General features: G+C 44.5%; 1 protein-coding gene across 1 annotated transcript in view; it reads right to left on the bottom strand.

Moving 5' to 3' along the window:
• Window positions 1-785: 785 nt before the first annotated feature.
• GLP2R (glucagon like peptide 2 receptor) overlaps window positions 786-18,698 on the bottom strand; it is a 55,847-nt gene continuing 37,934 nt past the window's right edge. Inside the window, exons 11-13 of the mRNA XM_054255847.2 lie at window positions 10,645-10,783; window positions 4,063-4,104; window positions 786-2,744 (exon numbers count right to left, since the gene is read on the bottom strand). Of these exons, the coding sequence (XP_054111822.2) occupies window positions 2,409-2,744; window positions 4,063-4,104; window positions 10,645-10,783 (517 nt within the window). The 3' untranslated portion in view covers window positions 786-2,408. The remainder of the gene's footprint in view (window positions 2,745-4,062; window positions 4,105-10,644; window positions 10,784-18,698) is intronic.

Raw genomic sequence — 18,698 nt, 5'->3', positions numbered from 1 at the left:
TGCTGGGAATATGAGATGACCCCAGCTTTCTAGGAGCTGGTTCGCTGATGAGCCGAGGCAGGGACATTTGCAGAAAGGAGAAAAATAGACATATATTTTAGTGATTGAGCTATGGCTAATCTAAACACCAGAAAATAAATCTTTGCTTCATCGGGCACTTCCCTGATGCCTTTGCCTCCACCTCCATCCTGAAAACCAGGGCTGGACTACTGGTTACACACCTGAGGTTTCCACTTCAAGCACAAAATTTAAGGGGACCTCAAAATTCCCCATAGTCAATATAAATAATATTTTGATGCAATTGTTTAGAAATAAAAATTCACATTAAAAGTCCCTGATAAACAACTGTTTTGTTTTGTTTTGTTTTTTGAGATGGAGTCTTGCTCTGTCTCCCAGGCTGGATTGCAGTTGTGCGATCTCAGCTCACTGCAACCTCCGCCTCCTGGTTTCAAGTAATTATCCTGCCTCAGCCTTCCAAGTAGCTGGGACTACATGTGCCCACGACCACGACCAGCTAATTTTTGTATTTTTTTTTTTTTTTTAGTAGAGATGGGGTTTCACCATGTTGGCCAGGCTGGTCTCGAACTCCTGACCTCAGGTGATCTGTCCGCCTCGGTCTTCCGAAGTGCTGGGATTACAGGCGTGAGCCAACGCTCCCAGCTGATCAACAACATTTTATAGTCAGAACCAGAGCCTGCACTTCCTCTCTGGCCTCACCCTTATGCTGCCCCTGGTTCCAATTAAATTTCATTTCTATAGATGGCTCGTGGGCTGTAGTTTGTTAATTTGTTTTTTTTTTTTTTAGAATATTGCATTAAAATATGATTTATTTTGAGTTTTTTAGAGATGAATGCCTTGATTATATCGCCCTAGTCTCAGCCCTGCTACAGAGTATCCTTGAAAACAGAGTTGCCAGTAAAAGACAAGATGCATAATTAAATTCCAATCTCAGAGAAAATATGCCCCATGGGATATACTTATACAAGAAGATGATTTGTTTATCTGAAATTCAAATGTAATTGAGTATCATGTTTTTGTTTGCTAAATACGGCAGCCCTACTTGAGAAGCATCATATCAACTTCCCCAAAGATCAGGTGCTATTTAGTCCTACAGCAACATACCCCACCCACGTACACATGCCTTTTACATGCCATGAAACTGACAGTCCTGTGCGTTAACACACTGTTTCCAACAGATGTCCCTCTGTTGATCTTCTTACAGTCTCTTGCCTTATACTTTCAGTCATTGAGCCTGACCCCAATTGACTGAGCCCTTCTCAGCCTCCATGGGTCACAGTAGGCAGGAAAGGTCCCATGGCTGGTTGATGTGAAGTCCTGGGTCTCTCAGTGCCACCCTGGGCACGTCCAGATCCAGCCAGAGTCTTATTGCTTTACCTGGCCCTCCTGCTTTCAGTATTTATTCCCACTAGACAATAGAATTCTGATCAGCAGAGACTCTGACCATGGAGAGTCATAGGTCAACCTTCTGGGATAAAAGTTGTGATCATCAATGCCATCAATAGCAAACCAAAAATGGTGGGGGGCATTTGTTGGCCCAAGAGAAGAGTAGCATAAATCAGGCTGGTAGAAGCCAACCTCAGAAAGGGTCCCCAGGAGCTGGGGCCAATCCTCACAGGGAGGATCATGCAGACCCCTGCTGCCCAGGGACAGAGAATTGAGGCGAAGAGAGAGAGAGGCAAGACTCGGTAAGAGAGGAAGAGCAGAGAAGCAGGAGAGGAGCGGCACTCTGGTGGGTGACATGGGGTTACACGCTGGCCAAGGAAGGGCAGGCACACTCCAGCTGAGCTGGGAGAGCAGAACGTCTCCAGCTGCATCCTGCCATGGCCACATCAAGGGGGCTTCTAGCTCCCTCCCACCTTGCCCAAGGGTGGGCTTGCAGCTGAATTACCTGAGATGCTTAAACAGTTCCCTTTGCTGGCCATGGTCTCAGACTCACTGTCGGAATCTTAGCCACACGTCTAGGAGTCTGCATTTTAAAAGCTTCCTAGGAGGTTCTCATGCACCCTAAACCTAACCTCAGATGGAAACCATGCACCATGAGGGATAAAGGAAGAGATGCTGGCTGGCTTCTATGTCACAGGAGGCCTCTCTTCACAATGGGGCTTTGTTTGCTTGAATTTAGATTCAAGTGCTAGGGTCTGATGGACATTCTGGAAAGCACACTGGTGGGGGCTATTAAGATGAGAAGAGCAGGCAGAAGCTGTGAGCAGGACACTGCCTCTTTCAAACAGAGCTTGAAGAACCTTGTGATAGCCTTCATATCAAAGTGGCATGGTGAATGGAACAAGAATAATTCCGTGCCCAGAAACATGTGTCCTACTTTGCTTCCTCTTCCTGGCCCCCCTCAAGAGTCTCTGGAAGCAGAGCCAGGGTGGTGGTACTCCACTCTAGATCTCACTCTCTTCCAGAATCTCCTCCATGGTGTTGGCCAGGGTGACATCCCCCTCGCTGTACTCGGAGAGGCTGCTGCCCTGGCGCCAGCGTGCATGGTCCTGTTGGGGCCGGGTGCCCAGCTCCCCCAGACCTCGCATGGCTAGGTGTATGAGCCGCCCCCTGTTAAGTGAGGGCTGCAGCTGCCGAAGTTTCTCAGTGCCATCTCCCTCCGAGAGCTTCTTGGGACATTTTCCCAGGAGCCGGAAGTTCTTGCCCAGGACACAGGCTCTGCAGCCTGAGTGGCGGGCCAGCAAAAAGCGGATCCAGTATTTCCGCAGCTCAGCCTTCACCTGCCGGGTGAAGACAAGGGAGAGGTTACTGTCTTGGAGTCATTTAGCCATGTATCCATTTAGCAAATATTAATTGGGTAGCTATTCTGTGCTACCCTTGGAAAATTTACCTTTTACCTAGGGGAGACAAGGAGAAACAAAGATACATAAACATATCAGGTGGTAATCATACTATTAGAGCATTAAGCAGGACAATGTGGTAAAGACACAAAAACATAAGATACGGTGTTCAGGAAAGGACTCTGCCAGGGTGGCATGTGAGCTGATACCTGGTTGATGGGTAAGGAGCCCCCTGCGTGAAGATACAGAAGCAGCAGTGAGCAAAACAGAAGATGGTTTTGCTGTCAAGAAGCTTACATTCTAGTAGGAGAGGAGACAGAAATAAATATTTACACTTGTAGTAGTTGGAGAGGAAGTTGAAAGGGGGCTGGAAACTCTACCAACTCCTCAAGACAGGAGAAGACACCTGTTCTGGCCTCTGCCCTTCCCACTTTCAAACCTTTTCCCAGAGAAGCAGAGAGCTGGTTGGGCTATGAAATAATATGAATAGCTGAAAGTAATAATAGGCTGGGCTCCATGGCTCATGCCTATAATTCCAGTACTTTGGAAGGCTGAATAGGGTGGATCACTTGAGGTCAGGAGTTTGAGATCAGACTGGCTAACATGGCGAAACCCCATCTCCACTAAAAATATAAAAATTAGCTGAGTGTGGTATTGGGCATCTGTAATCCCAGCTACTCGGGAGGCTGAGGCATGAGAATCGCTTGAACCTGGCAGGTGGAGGTTGCAGTGAGCTGGTATCATGCCACTGCATTCCAGCCTGGGCAACAGAGCAAGACTCTGTCTCAAAAAAATAATAATAATTTTTTAAAAAGGTAATCATAGCTCCCAGCTCAGCGTGTGGGAGGATGATTGCTGCTCCCACATTACTGACGAGGAAAGTGAGTGAGGCTGAACCAAGTGCAGCGACCCAGCTAACTCACGGAGCTCTTAAGTGGGGAGCCAAGGCATGAATCCAGATTTTTGGACTCCGAGGTTCAAGCTTGTTTCCTCTGTCACACTTGAATACTGCTTGCATCTCCAGCAGGGCCAGTGCTGGGTTCTGAACTCTTTCATACCCACCCCAACACCTCTTTTCCATTTGTCTAAACTACCTCCTGCTGTCTGTACTGGAAGCTCACAAGACAAATTTGTCCCCACACGTGCTGGTCACTGCACATTCCCCCATAGCACCATCACATCCACAGAAACCTCCAGAGGTGGTAGGTCTCCAGCCTCAGCCTCATGTGAAGCTAGAATTGCAACGTGAAAATCATACCTCTCCATTGGCAAAACCATATTGCAAGGCCACCAGGAATCCCTGAAACAAAAGGAGGACATGGAATAAAATCTGACTCTGGAGAAGATATGTCTGAGAGTTACTGGCAACATCCAAAGGCCTATACAGGTCCTAGGCATCCCTAGGAAAGGCGTGAAACTGCATTGCTTACACTAACTCGAATTAGTCATACTGGTGACGTTAACGTGGATTTCCATGGCATCTGTTTTTACTTTGACATCCAGCCCCCCATATCAGCCTAGGTGTTTGCTTAGTGTTCACAGGTGCACATGGGTCAATGATGATTAAATTTCCAAGACCCTGTATCATTCATTCAATTATACAAATATTGGGCAAGGCCACTCTTGCATCTCTATTTGCTCATAGTGGGCACTGGCTAATTTTTTTTTTTTTTTGCCTGACTTGCATTTTTTCCTTTTGGCACCTGACCCTCCCTACTCCCTGAGCTTCTGGCAGGGCTATCAGTTATGTGGTTCCCATGTTCCAGGATGACCATCGCCACGATACTCAGCCCAAATGGGCTGGAATCAAAGATGCTCCAGTTAACGTTTGTTTCCATTGTTTTTCTCAGACTCCTACATACCCTGATTTGTCAGACAGTCACTGTGATCACCTACATGTCCTGGCTTTCCCTAATTGATGTGAGGGTCTGTGGAATTTGGGCAGTGCATGTGATATACTAGAGCTGGATATGTGCACAGGGCCCAAGAACTTGCATGTTTATAGAAAGACTCTTATAAAATGCCAGAACTCATTTCCAACTAAAGGCTGAAGGTCCCAATGGTAGGCTGACTCCTATTATATCTCTTGATAATAATGAAATGTGGCCCTGGGAAGGGCTTTTCTGCTCTTCCTTATGTAAGCCTTGTTCAGCATGTCCCTTCTGGAGCCAGACCAGGATCTCCACACTGGCAATCACGACATCAACCAAATGCTTGGATTCTGCCCATGAATGTGGAATTTCCCTTCTTTTATGCACCTGGATATTCCATGGCTGTAACTTCCATCACAGGGGCATAGTGTTACCAGCTGATCATTTTCAGACCTGCAGTCTGACCAGAGGTTCACAGCTGCCCTATGTTGTTGGTGGGGCAGATAATATTTGCCTTGGGGCCCATGATATCGGAGGAGCTGGCTTTCAGTGTGCCAGAATTCTCACAAACAAGTTGGCAAAAATAGGATTCCACATGACAAATGTGTCTTTTCACTTCCTCGGGTTCTTGTTTCACAGTTTTAGGAACATCCTAGGGTCTGGTTCTCATTCTAGTTTAAGCAAGTGTGAAGGGAGTGGGTCCCACAGAACACATGGTTCGGAATTTATATGCCACCTCTGTTTGGCAGTCTCTCCAAAGCTCCACTGATAAACGGAGGCTGGGGGAGCTCTCTAAGCAGCAAGCCTTTGGAAGAGTAAAGGACCCTCCAAAGCAGCAAGGAAAGGAAACCCTTAGGGCTGATGCCTATTCTTGCCAATTCCCATGGTGGAGTCTCTAAAATGATACACCAAATGTCGTTCCTCCAACATCTGCCCACCCATGCTCTTCCCTCTGCCTGGTAGGATGCAGGGAAACAAAGCAGAAGTATTCAGAAGGTGGGAGGCCTCTGCCCACACACAAGCCCTCTAAGTGTGCTTTCTGGCTCAGTCCTGGTGCAAAACATCCTGCAGTCACTTCGATTCCTCATGTTCCTCAGCAGTGCAGGGTGATGAGCAGAGCTCTAGCTGGCTTCAGGAATGAATATTCCATGCTGGTAGCTGGTCTCCAGAGATGGCCCCAATGTTTCCGCTTCTTTCTGTAGGCCCAGGCTGCTCTTCACATCAAATGGTGGACCTAGTTTTCTCTCCCCCTGATTCTAGGATGACCTTGTGACTCCTTTTACCGATACAATGTCATAAAAGTGACATTTTGGGACTTCTATGCCTATGTCTTAAGAGAGGGGTAGGTTTCTGCTTCCTGCCTCTTAGAACATTTGCTCTTGGGACGCTCTGAGAGTCCAGCCACCATGCTGTGAGATATCCAAGATACATGGAGAGGCCACATGGAGAACTGAGGCCTCCTAAGCTACGTAGTCTTAGCTGAGGTCCTGTCTAACAGCATCAATGTCTAGTTATGTGAATGAACCATCTTGGATGTGCCAGCCTAATTGGGCCTTCAGATGTTTGCAGCCCCAGCCAAAAATTACACGTATCAAAAGAACTATCCATGCTGAGCCCTAGTCTACTGAATCATTAAAAATAAGAAAATGGTTACTGCTTTAAACCAAGAAGTTTTGGTGTGGTTTATTACACAGAATTAGATGACCACAACACTCTCCCATGGCAGAAAGTCTGATAGGCTAGGATTCTTCCTCAGAAATGTGCCTCACATAGCTCCACATGAATGTCTCGTCTTTACCTGGCCTTGGGTGAGTGAGATCAGGTGATCAAGGGCTCACATTGTCCGACCATGCCCTCAGGAGAAAAAAAGGCCACCAAATATTACTACGTAACAGCTGCAGGGTTTTTTCCTTTAATTTAGGATTACTTTTAAAGAAGATTAAGGCCAAGGACCACAAAAACCTCAAATTACTAAACCTCATCTTTTGAAATTCCCTAAAAGATTGAAATAAATTAAACATGTTTTCATAATGAAAAAAAATTGCTTATGGAACCTCTGTCTTAGTTCAAAGCCACGAAGAATTCAACTCCAACAGGAGGGAAACAAAGTATTGTCCAACTGCTCATACCACACTGCAGGCTCTCTGGCTCCTTGGCCTCTGGGGAGCATGCACTTGGTGCGCACGTTTTCTTTGCTCTGTGTTCAAAATCTCAGCACTTGATCCTGTATGGTGGCAGTGGCTTTAAGATCAGTATAGGGAACTTGGTATCTCCTGGTTCTAATCCTCACAAGGAACCTGAGAGGCACTATGGCATAGTGACTACAGGCAGGGGCTTAACCTCTGAATGAAAACCTCATCTCTGATATGTGTTAGCATATGCAAGTCCTCTGAGCCTCAGTTCTTTCACCTTTAAAATACGTATAATAATTTCTCCTTCATAGGGATACTATGCGACTCCTATGAGGCTGAAAGTGTTTCTTGTTAAACAGATATTTTCCAGTGTACCATTTTAATTCCTTTGCTAGCATTTTTAACTACATTTTTAAAGTTATTTTCTTAGTGTTTATTCCAGGGATTACAACATGCATCTTAACACCATCTATTTCATATTAATACTAAGTTAATTCTGGTAAAATATAGAAATGTTCTCCTGCATACCTCTATTTACTCTGTCTTCTATTGTGATATTCTTGTCATAGATCTTTATATGTTATAAAGCCAATAATACAACTTATAGTTATTATTTTATATAATCTTGTATTTTTTAAAATCAGTTAAGGGAAAAAAATCTATATATAGCCTTTCAGATTTACCTATGCATCTGCCTTTTCCACTGTTTTTTATTTCTTCGTGTGGATTTGAGTTGCTGTCTGTTGTCATTTTCTTCCAGCCCAAAGGACTTCTTTTGATACTTCTTGAAAGGAGTGTTTACCAGTAATGAATTCTCTTAGTCTTTGTTTATATGAAAATGTCTTTATTTCACCTTTATCTTGAAACATACTTTTGCAGGATTTAGAATTCTTGATTGACAATTTTTTTTCTTTCAGCATTCTGAATATTTTATATTACTGCCTCCTGGCCTCCATTGTTCTCATGAGTAGTCAGCTGTTAATTGTATCATTGGTCCCTATAGGTAATGAATCATTTTTCTCCTGTTGCTTTAATGTTTTCTCTTTATTTCTGGCTTTCAACAGTTTGACTGTAATGTTTCTAGGCATGAATCTCTTTGTTTTATGTTTTTTGGAGTTCATTGAGCTTCCTGGATGTGTAGATTAACATTTTTTTTCAAATTTAGGAAGTTTTCAACCATTATTTATCCAAAAATGTATTCTACCGTTTCTATCTTAGCTTTCCTTCCTCACTGATAGAGCAGAAATATAGGAGTCTCGTATATGCACATTGATATGCTTGATGGCATTCCATAGATCTCTGAGGCTCTATTATTTTTCTTCATTCTATTTTCTTTCTGTTTCTCAGACTGGATAATCTCTTTGACCTATCTTCAAGTTCATGGATTATTTCTTCTCCCATCTTAAATCTAAGCCTTCCTAGTAAAGTTTTCATTTCAGTTATTGTACTTTTCAACTCCAGAATTTCCATTTGGTTCTTATTTTATAATTGTTCTCTAATGAATTGAGATAATTGAATTTCTTTAATTATTTCAACATCTTTTTCTTTAATTCTTTGAACATGTTTATAATAGCTTTTTGAAGTTTTTGTCTGATAAGTCCAACATCTGGACATCCCCTGCTCCACCCAGAGAGTTTCTAACAACTGCTTTTTTTTTTTTTTTTGTCTTGAGTATGGGTCATACTTTTCTGTTTCTTTGCAGATCTCATATTTTCTGTACAAAACTGGAAGTTTTAGATAATATATTATAAGAACTCAGAATTCTGATTCCCCAGTCCCCATCCCTGGAGTGGTGATAGTTGTTTGCTTAGAAAATCGTCTGGATGATTAGTTCTGTGGAATCTGTCTCTGCTGTGGTTATATAGCCAGTGATGTCTATGGTCATTTAAAAAATTGTGTCTTTTATTTTTAAGTCTGGTCTTCTGCTGCTGTTTACCATAGCTTAATAATCAACCAGTGATTGTTCAGAAGTTGTTAACAAACACTTCAAGCCCATAAGGCTTCCATGCCCTTTGCCAATGGATCCGTGTGTTACTTGGGGACACATTCAAAGTTCAGTTTAAAGCCTCCCTAGCTTTTACTTTCCACCAGACCCCCTCATGTTTCCTCTATATGTGTGCAGAAACTCATGCTTAGCCAGAAATGTGTGAATGTCATTTCTGGTCATTCTTGAGTGTGTATGCAAACTTATGCATGCACACAACTTTCCGGTCAACCTGAGAAATACGTGGGGGCTTGTCAAAGCCCACTGTGGTTGTCTCATTCCTCTCATTCTTGTTAGATTTCTGGCTAGCCCATCAGTATGTTTTTCCACCCAGATAGAATGATAACTTCAGGCTGTAACACTGTCCTTCCCAGTTCCTTTGTCACCAAGACTGCTACTGTTTCCAGCAATGCCCAAGGATGAGAGCTTCGTCTGCTCTTTGATCCAAGTCAACTCAGTCTCCCTCCTTAGCGAAGCTGCTAGTTTTCACTAGAACTTCCTCACTGATAGAGCAGGAATTAGAGAAGAAAAGCGGTCCCAGACAAAAGTAGCATAGACTCCCACTGCCATTACTGAGTTGCAGTAATTTGTCTTGAATGAATCCTTCTCATTTTTTTCTTTTTTTTTTAAGTTAACTTCTAGAGTCCCAAAATGGTTGTTATTGATAATTGTCCAATTTTATCATTGCTTTTTGGGGAGAAGATTTGCCAGATCCTCTCTTCTTCATCCCAGAAGTCCTGCCCCCACATCAACATTGAAAAATCATTCATTTTAAGATAACTACTCAATGAAGATCTTAGCTGTGTCTGTGGTGTTACTGGTCATCTGTTGCATTAGTGGCCTTCACTAATGAGCCACACCTCCCAGCATTCACGCCTTTGTGCAGCACTCCCACCCCCCTTCAATCTAGGCTGGGTCTGTGACTTGCTTTAAACAACAGAATGCAGCAGAAACATCGCTGTACCAGTCCCAGGCATAGGCATTTAAAAGGCCTGGCAGCTCCTGCTTTTATACTCTTGGGAGCCCTGAACTGCCCTACCCTAGGGAGAGACCACAAGGAGAAAACACATGGAACGCTTAAGGAATGTCATGGACACTAAGAAATGAGGCCTCGGAAATTTGACCCAAATAAAACTAGCCCCACTATTGGAGCTATCCAACTTAGGCACCAGTTATGTGAGTGAAGAAGACATCTTGGAAGTTCCAGCCCCAGCAGGTGTGACAGAAGTGGAGGGTAGCCATCCCTATTAGGTCCTACCTAGATTCCTAACTCCTGGAGTCATGAAAAATAATTTAAAATATGACTGCCATCTTAAGACACTAAGAAATAGATAATAATTTAAGCAATAGATGACCAGAATATTTCCAGGTCACAACCACAGCTGGCCTCTTGTTCCTAGTTTCAGCTCCCATATATCTGTCAAGGGTCAGTAGCCTCCTGGTCTGAACTTATTAGTCCCTACCCAATTTGTGTTGCATTCTGTGTACATGTTACCTGAAGCACAGACAATGTTCACTTTGCACAATGCTCTGCAGAGAACCCAGCAAAAATAGGCACTTAATAAAAGGCTTCACACTGACACTCATAGTTAATATGATCATGAGTCACACTAACTATTACCACCCAGGAAAGAAACCATTTTCCCCTTCTTAGTCCCTGAGTCACGCTGGCAGGATCAACGCAATACTTCCCCATCTGCCTGCCCTTCTAATGCCAAGAGCCCTCACTGATAAAGGCTGCTGATGCTAGGATTCTATTTTCATCCACAGCCTCCTCAATTCTGAGCCTGTTTGGGCCACATGCATTTTGCTTTCTCCAAAGTCAAGGCATCATAGTTCAGATTCCTACTTACATGAAAGGAGCTCAGTGTCAACTGAATGAAAAGTCGCACAAGTTTCGCAAATCCTTCAACTTGATCATCAGTGATGAAAGAGAAGAGGATCTCATGAACACCCAATAAAGGAATGAGGACCAGTGTTGATTTCGCTAATCTGTAAATGACAACCAAATAACAGTCATGAGGGCCGCATGGGGAACAAACAGGCAACATTTCCTGCTCTCCCATGGTGCCTTTGTTGTAGCTCTTAGTGTATTGATAGTTTTTTCCCGGTTGGTCTCCTTCACTACAACATATAATGCTTCAGGGCCATTGTGATCTTGTTTACTGTTGGGTTCCTACATTTGATGCATAGGGGATGCTCAGAAAACATGAACTGAATGAATGAGTTCATGAATTTCCCCATATAGATTATCACGTCTGTCTGATGGATAGATTTCCATGCAAGTGACTGCCACCTGGGATACTCCACCCCCACCAGGTTTGTTAAGTTTCCTATCGCCTGGCTAGCAGTTTCCTCTATCCCTTTCTCTACTCAGGACTTTCAACGTTAGTATTTCCAGTGTTACCATGAGAAGGAAGGGAAAATGAGTTGCCCAGGATACTAAGACAGGCACTAAGTAGCAAGTCCCAGGCTGGAAGTGGGGTATCTGACCTGCAGTTCTGACCTTCAGACTCCTTTCTGGACTGTGCCATCAGCCCTCATGTTGCCCCTTAACCCTGGTGATAGTGACGGCTGCAGGAAATGAAAAACTGATTCTCATAAAAAGCGCTGCGTGGAGGTTCTCTGTTGTATATAGTCTACATGAAAAAGACAAACATTCTTTGTGCCACCCACGTGTAAAGTGCATAGGTGGGGCCCAAATGCTCCATACTGGTGGTTCCCAAACATGACTGACTATTAAAATTCCTTACAGAGCTCTTCAAATACATGCATACAGTTTTGTGGGCCCCAGTGTCAACTCCCTGAATCCATACCTCTGGAGATTGGGTCCTAGGAAGTCAACTTTTTTTTAAGAGACAGAATCTCCCTCTGTCGCCCATGCTGGTGTACAGTGGCACGATTCTAGCTCACTGCAGCCTTGAACTCCTAGGCTCAAGTAATCCTCCTGCTTCAGACTCCAGAGTAGCTAGGACTAGAGGTGTGCACCATTGTGCCTGGTTAATTATTTTATTTTATCCCTTTTGTAGAGATGGGGTCTTATGTTGTTGCCCAGGCTGGTCTCAAACTCCTACCCTCAAGTGATACTCCTGCCTCAGTCTCCCAAAGTGTTGGGATTACAGGTGCAAGCCACTGCACCTGGCTGGATGTGGACTTTTAAAGGAACTCCCCATGGATCCTGAAAAATAGACAGGTTTGGAAATAACTACTCTTTACTGTTGAGCTACTTCTTGATTTAAAACTAACTATATTAGCAGAGATGACTCATATTCAGGGTACAAACAAAGCTACTGTCTTATCCACATTGGGAAAGTGGAGCATAATTGTAATGATTTTTCTTAGCTCAGGTCACTTCTTGTAAAGGGGCCAGACTAGGAGGAACTTCCCTTCAAATCCCATGGAATTAAAGGTGTAGAAAAACAGGGTGGCGTTAGCAGTTCATGGGGGAGTTTCTTAAAGAAGGTTTAACTCTGTCCAAGAGCAAGAGCTTATTGTGAGTCCTGTGTCTGCAAGGGCCATTCGAATGCAATGTTATCAATGAAACAAACAACCTCACCTTTGGGCCCCCACAGGATCTAAAGCCAGGAAGAGGGATGCAGGAGCCACCAGGACGGAGGGACTCCACCTAGCCATGTGGGTGGGTGTGTGGACCACAGCCTTGGCTGTCAGGAGAGGCTGATGAGCAGAGAGATGGAATCATGGGCCTTCGCTATGTGGTTCTCTTAAGCTGAGCTCAGATCAACTCCCACCTCAACACCTACCCCTATGGAAGTCACTTCACTAGGCAACATTAATATGCTCCCCACGAGAGAACATTTCCAAGGTTTTGTATTTCCAGGAGTTTTTAAAGCCCTCTGGCCCAGAGGTTACAAAGTGGTGAGAATGGATGGTAACTGACCTGCAGGCAGCTTTTGCTTAGGCCTGTTTCAGGGGAGAAGGCGGGAGCCCCAACCCTGCTTGTACTACTGAATTTGTAACATTTTTAGTTTTTGGTTGCTGATGGGGTTCAGAATATACTCCAAAATATGGCACCTTGATATACCAAGTATTTTAAGCTGAAGGAATTTTAGGAAACCACAGAAGCAGGAAGATCTCTCTGACTTGCTGCCCTTCTCCCCTGAAACAGGTCATAAGCAAATGGAGCAATTTTTGTTATTGGAGTCATCTTTAAAAAATAGCATTTCCAGTCAAAGTGTTCAGGTTTCTGGCTTCTTTTGATGAAGTAATCGGGCAACACTGGGCTCAAATTCTTGTTTGGCAATCGTTAGCTACAGCCGGGCAAGGGCTGTCCCTTTAGAGGAAACCTGTGACCTCCAGCCCCCTCCCGGCTTGTACTACTCAACTGTGTTACTTGCTTGCCCCTTGCAAGAGTCTGAATTGGTGACCCTTACTCCGGGTGGTCTGAGTTTTCATGACACAGACTTCTATGCCTACAAGCAGACCTTGCCATCAGCTTATTCTGATGCCATGTTATGGTGTTATGGTTTTTTAAAATAAACTTTTAATTTTGGAATAACTTTAGATTTACACAAAAGTAGCAAAGGTAGTACAGAGAGTTCCCATGTATCTTCACTCAGTTTCCCCTAACGTTAACATATTACATAACCACGCACATTTGTCAAAACTAAGAAGCCAACGCAGTATATTACCAGTAACTAAAGTTTAGAACTTATGTGGATTTCCCCCTAATGTCCTTTTCCTGTTCCCCCATCCCACATTTTACTTAGTATGGAATGATCTGTAAAGAATAACCATTTTTAATAGTTTTGGGCCACTTACCCTTCTGGATGGACACATGAAGGGATTCTCTACCCTTCACCTTATTCTAACTTCTCCTTAGACAAAGTATTATTTGTGTTCCTATTCAGATGAAAATCCATAAATAGCAATAGCAGTTTACTCTTACAGACTGTGTTTATGCTCATTTTCATCCATAACCATTTGTTTATTTAAATGGTTCCATTTATTGCAATCATTTAACTATCCAACAAATATTTATTGAGCATCTGCTTATGGCACATGAGTGAATATAGTGGGAAAGAAGGAGTTGTAGTCAAAGGCAGCAGGGCACAGGAAGTGTATCTGGCTGGGCCTGGGTTCAGATCCTGATGTTGCCAATTACTAGCACTATGACTGTGGGCAAATTATTTAACCTCTTGTCTGTCAGTTTCCTCATCTGGAAAAAGAGGATTATAAGAGTAACAGCATCTACCTGACAGGGCTGTCATAAGGATTAGAGAAATAATATGGGGTAAATCCTCGGAATAAATGGTATCTGACATATGGTAAATGGTCAATACATGTTATTACTATTTTTAAAGAAGCTATCCCTGTCCTTCAGTGGCTTATAACTTCACTTTTTAAAAATCAATTTTACTTGAATTTGGAACATTTTTAGTTTTTGGTTGCTGATGGGGTTCAGAACATAATCCAAAATATGGCACCTTGATATATTAAGTCTTTTAAGATGAAGGAATTTGAGGAAACCACAGAAGCAGGAAGATCTCTCTGACTTCCTGCCCTTCTCCCCTGAAACAGGTCATAAAACCCAGGAAGGATTTTCTGACCTTCTCCTGAAGTGGATCACAAGACCCTCATACAAGAGGTGGAGGAAAGAAATGTCCTTATTTCTGAAGACACAGTGACACAAGAATCTATACAAACAGGCCTTGCTAACTTTCCCCCAGTTTAATACCATTAGACCCCCTTCGTTCAATCCTACTTCCCCCATGCCTGTCCACTTTGCATCAAACATAGCATAAAAATACACAAGTTTGACTATTTCTTTGGGTCTTCCTTTCTTAATGAATTCTCCTGCGTCACATAAAACGTATGAAATAAACTTGCATGCTTTTTCTCCTGTTAATCTGCCTTTGTCTAACTTTCAGACCCAGGCAGGGACCCCAAGAGGGTTGAGGAAAAGCTTTTGTTTCCTACATTGCCTATCGGAAGGTCCTTTCAGAAAGAACTGGGGTTTAGCATGTTAAGAAATGCTTCTCCTTTATAAATGAATCAAGAGCTCTGCCCAGGTGCATCCCCTGGAGAGTTAAGGCCAGTTATCCCTAGGGGAAGAGAGCTGCCTCTGAACTGGGAACCGAAAAGAATAGAGAACTCCAGCTGAGCCGAGGGTCTCCTGAACTCTGTCCTTATTCCTAAAGCATTGCTTACCCAGTTTATAGCCCCAAAGTTCCTCCTTCACATTTGGCTCAGTTCTCTCTCTCCAAGGCAGACAGATGGACCATTTTTTACTTCGTTTGCTTGATGGTGGAAGCCCAGGGACAAGGGCTAAGACTACAGAAGGTTCTCCGGCTCCTAGCAACTTGCCTCTTTGGGAGGGCCTAAATGTGTTTAATTTAAACTTTCCTAAAATATAATCCTGGAGGGAGGCCAGATCAGGGTTACATTCTAAAAGTTCTCAAAATCTTCAAGAGTTGAAGGCAGCCTGTACCTGTAAGAGTTTGGATAAAATGTGCTGGGCCCCCTCCTACTTATCCCATCAGAGATCTTTAAGGGAAAACAAACATGGAAGGGAAAGAAGAAGAAGAACAGCTTTCCAACATGGAAGAGGGTGGTGTGAGCTCAAGAGCTAAGGGGTGCCAGTGCCCCACTGGGCTTATAGTAAAGAGCCCTCTCCCAGAATTTGGAAATGAGAGAATTAGCACTTCTTTCTGAGAGCACAATGGGCAAATGAGTTCATAGATGCTTCAGCATTTGCCAGCCCAGGGAGCAAAATAAGGTGGCTTAGGTGTGTCCTGAAAAATAGGTCCTTGTCTTTTGTGAATGAATATTAGCTAATCAACTGTATTGCACTCTACACAACGAACAAGTAAGTAACAGAAAGGCGGCCAGTCAAAATGGCGGGGAAAGCACAGAGGGATGACGTTTGCAATAACTATCCCACCCTAGTCTGAGAAGGGCACATCGGATCCGGGGAACGAGCCTCCTTCCCAACAGGTAGGTGGTGCTGTGGGCAGGTGGTGATTTTCCAGGCCACCCTCAGCATCCTTCAACAACAAGACTCTGCCTTGATGACGCGAACACCAGCAACATTCTGGTGACTCTGGATTCCTGGATCTTCTGGTGTTGCAATTAGGAAATTTAGGGAGGTACGTGGGCACTAGAAAGGAATGCTCTACCCCCACCCCCACCTTCCACAGACATTAAAAATGAACAAGGTTCTAGTTTATATACATTGTGAACTCAGCTGGGGTCAGCCTTCCAAAGTCTCAGCCACTTAGGAGTATAGACAGATTCCCTGTACCACACCAGGTGGTGGCAAGGCATTTTACCCTGGGAGGCCTTTGGGTAGACATACACCCAGGTACCTCTTTTATTTATTTATTTATGGAGACGGAGTTTCACTCTGTCACCCAGGCTGAAGAGCAATGGCCCGATCTTGGCTCACTGCACTCTTGGCCTCCCAGTTTCAAGCAATTCTCCTACTTCAGCCTCCAGAGTAGCTGGGATTACAGTCATGCACCACCACGCCCAGTTAATTTTGTATTTTTTCTTTTTTTTTTTTTCTAGTGGAGACAGGGTTTCACCACGTTGGCCAGGCTGGTCTCGAACTGCTGACCTCAGGCTATTCGCCCACCTTGGCCTCCCAAAGTGCTGGGATTACAGGCGTGAGACACCATGCCTGGCCTATTATTACTATTATAAAGGAAAAGGGTCTCACTCTGTGGCTCGAGCTGGTTTAGAACTCCTGGCTTCACGTGATCCCTTCCCCTTAGACTCCCAAAGTGCTGGGATTATAGGCATGAGCCACTGCACCCAGTCCCAGGTTCTTCTTTAGCTTTTCCTTTGAACAGCAGGGGAGAGAAAAAAAGAAATTTCCAGACAGACTGCATATGTCAGGCAGGGTTACTCTTTCTAGCCACAAAGCAGTCACCCTGGACCATCGCTCAGCCATGAGGTTCTCCCCAGTATCTTGATTTACCCTCTCCCAAACCAATGACTCTCAGTGGGTGTGCACACTGCAGGGCAATGCTAGGCAATCTATTTGATATTGGAAGAAAATACTATAATAGAGGATAATAAGAGTTGTATATGTATTAATTTTTTTCTATCTTCTTAAATTTTCTATTTGTTGGTGCATCTTATAATATACATATTAACTCATGAGACCATGCATACACATGGGGAGGGACATGATCAGAATTTCTTTACTGACAGAGATGCATGATCAAAAAAGTCTGGAAACCACTACCTTGGGTAACCCTAGAGGGGACTCTGGAAAAGAGAATATTGAGGCTGCATGACATTTTGTCATGGTCCTACCAGAATATTCCAAGTGTTCTTTCACTAGAACATCTGACCCAGTGGTCCTCCACGTGGCTGTGTATCAGAATCTCCTGGGAGACTCTGTAGCAGGGGTGTCCAACCTTTTGGCCTCCCTGGGCCACATTGGAAGAAGAAGAGTTGTCCTGGGTCCCCACATAAAATAAACTAACACTAACAATAGCTGATGAGCTAAAAAGGTCCATGCCTAACTTTTGTGATATCCACCACCACAGATAAGCAAAAAGTCCCTGCATTCAAATGGGTGGGCATTGCTGCTCTGTGGGGTTCTATTTGATATTTACTGAGCCAGAATACCCCGTGGTGGGGCTTGCAAGGCTGCACTTTTGACCAGCTCTCAGAGCATGCCGATGAGCAGCTACGATGGAAAGCTATTTAGGGGTTGCTATGGGTCTGGGGCACTGGGAAGGTGCCAGTGGCCCAGGGTAGGCTTTAGGGGCACAAAGCAGCCAGGGTGTCAGCTCTGAGTCCCTTGGGAGTCAACTCACCATTTCTGTCTCCTGGAAACACTAGCCTCTGGCCAGTTTCTGGGGCACCCTGGTTTTCCTGGCACCTGTTTATGGAGAGGACTCTCTCCTCCCTGAGTGCACCCAGCACGGTGGACTAGAGCAGGCCTTGAAGCTCCACCCTCAAAGAGTGGCGAGAGAGGCCAGGCCTTGGGAAGAAGGCCAAAGAGACGGCTCGGCCACTTGGAGCCTCGACTGGAGGCGCCAAGTGAGACAGCGTGGCTCCCTGGGGTCCAGGCCAGGCCAGCTCCCCAGGGGTATGGGTTTCTTGCAACATGTTTGGACCAACGCTTCAACTAGCAACTATCGTATATGTCTGCCCATTATTGAACCAGATATGTTTACCCTTCTAGACCTCCTGGAAGGAGGGTAGAGCGGGCCACCCATATTCATAAGCACATCTCAGCCTCCTTGAATCCTAATCACAAGCAGGAGATGAGTCTGCCATGACACTCCCATTTTACACGCCAGAAAGCAGGCCAAAGGGGCCAAGGCACGTGCCTGAGTCCAGTAGGCAAGTCTAGGGTCGTGGCCAGCTCCTTCCCTTCCACCTCCTGTTCCATGCCAGCATCCCAGTCCTTAGTGGAGTAGAATGCATGCTCCTGGAACGCAGGGTCCACATCATGTCCACAGTGTTTGTTTGTTTTAAGACAGAGTTTTGCTCTTGTTGTTCAGGCTACAGTGCAACAGCGCAATCTCAGCTCACTGCAATCTGTTTCCCAGATTCAAGCAATTCTCCTGCCTCAGCCTCCCAAGAAGCTGGGATTACAGGTGCACGCCATCACACTCGGCTAATTTTTGTATTGTTAGTAGAAACAGGGTTTCACCATGTTGGCCAGGATGGTCTTGAACTCCTGACCTTGGGTGATCCGCTCACCTCGGCCTCCCAAAGTGCTGGGATTACAGGCGTGACCCACTGAACCTGGCCCCATGTCCACCTTTTATTCCAAGCACAGTACCAGACAAATTGTAGGCATCTATTAAATATTTGTCAGATAAAAGGAAAAACTCCCTTCCCAGCACTTGGGTCAGGCCTTATAAAGGGGTGAGAAACAGGGCTAGGGCCATCTTCACTCATGCTCACCTTCTCTGGCCTCTTG

Source organism: Callithrix jacchus, chromosome 5 (genome assembly GCF_049354715.1).
Source record: "Callithrix jacchus isolate 240 chromosome 5, calJac240_pri, whole genome shotgun sequence".
NCBI lineage: Eukaryota > Metazoa > Chordata > Mammalia > Primates > Cebidae > Callithrix > Callithrix jacchus.
Note: the sequence above shows the minus strand (reverse complement) of the source record. Positions and strands in the feature narration are given on the sequence as shown.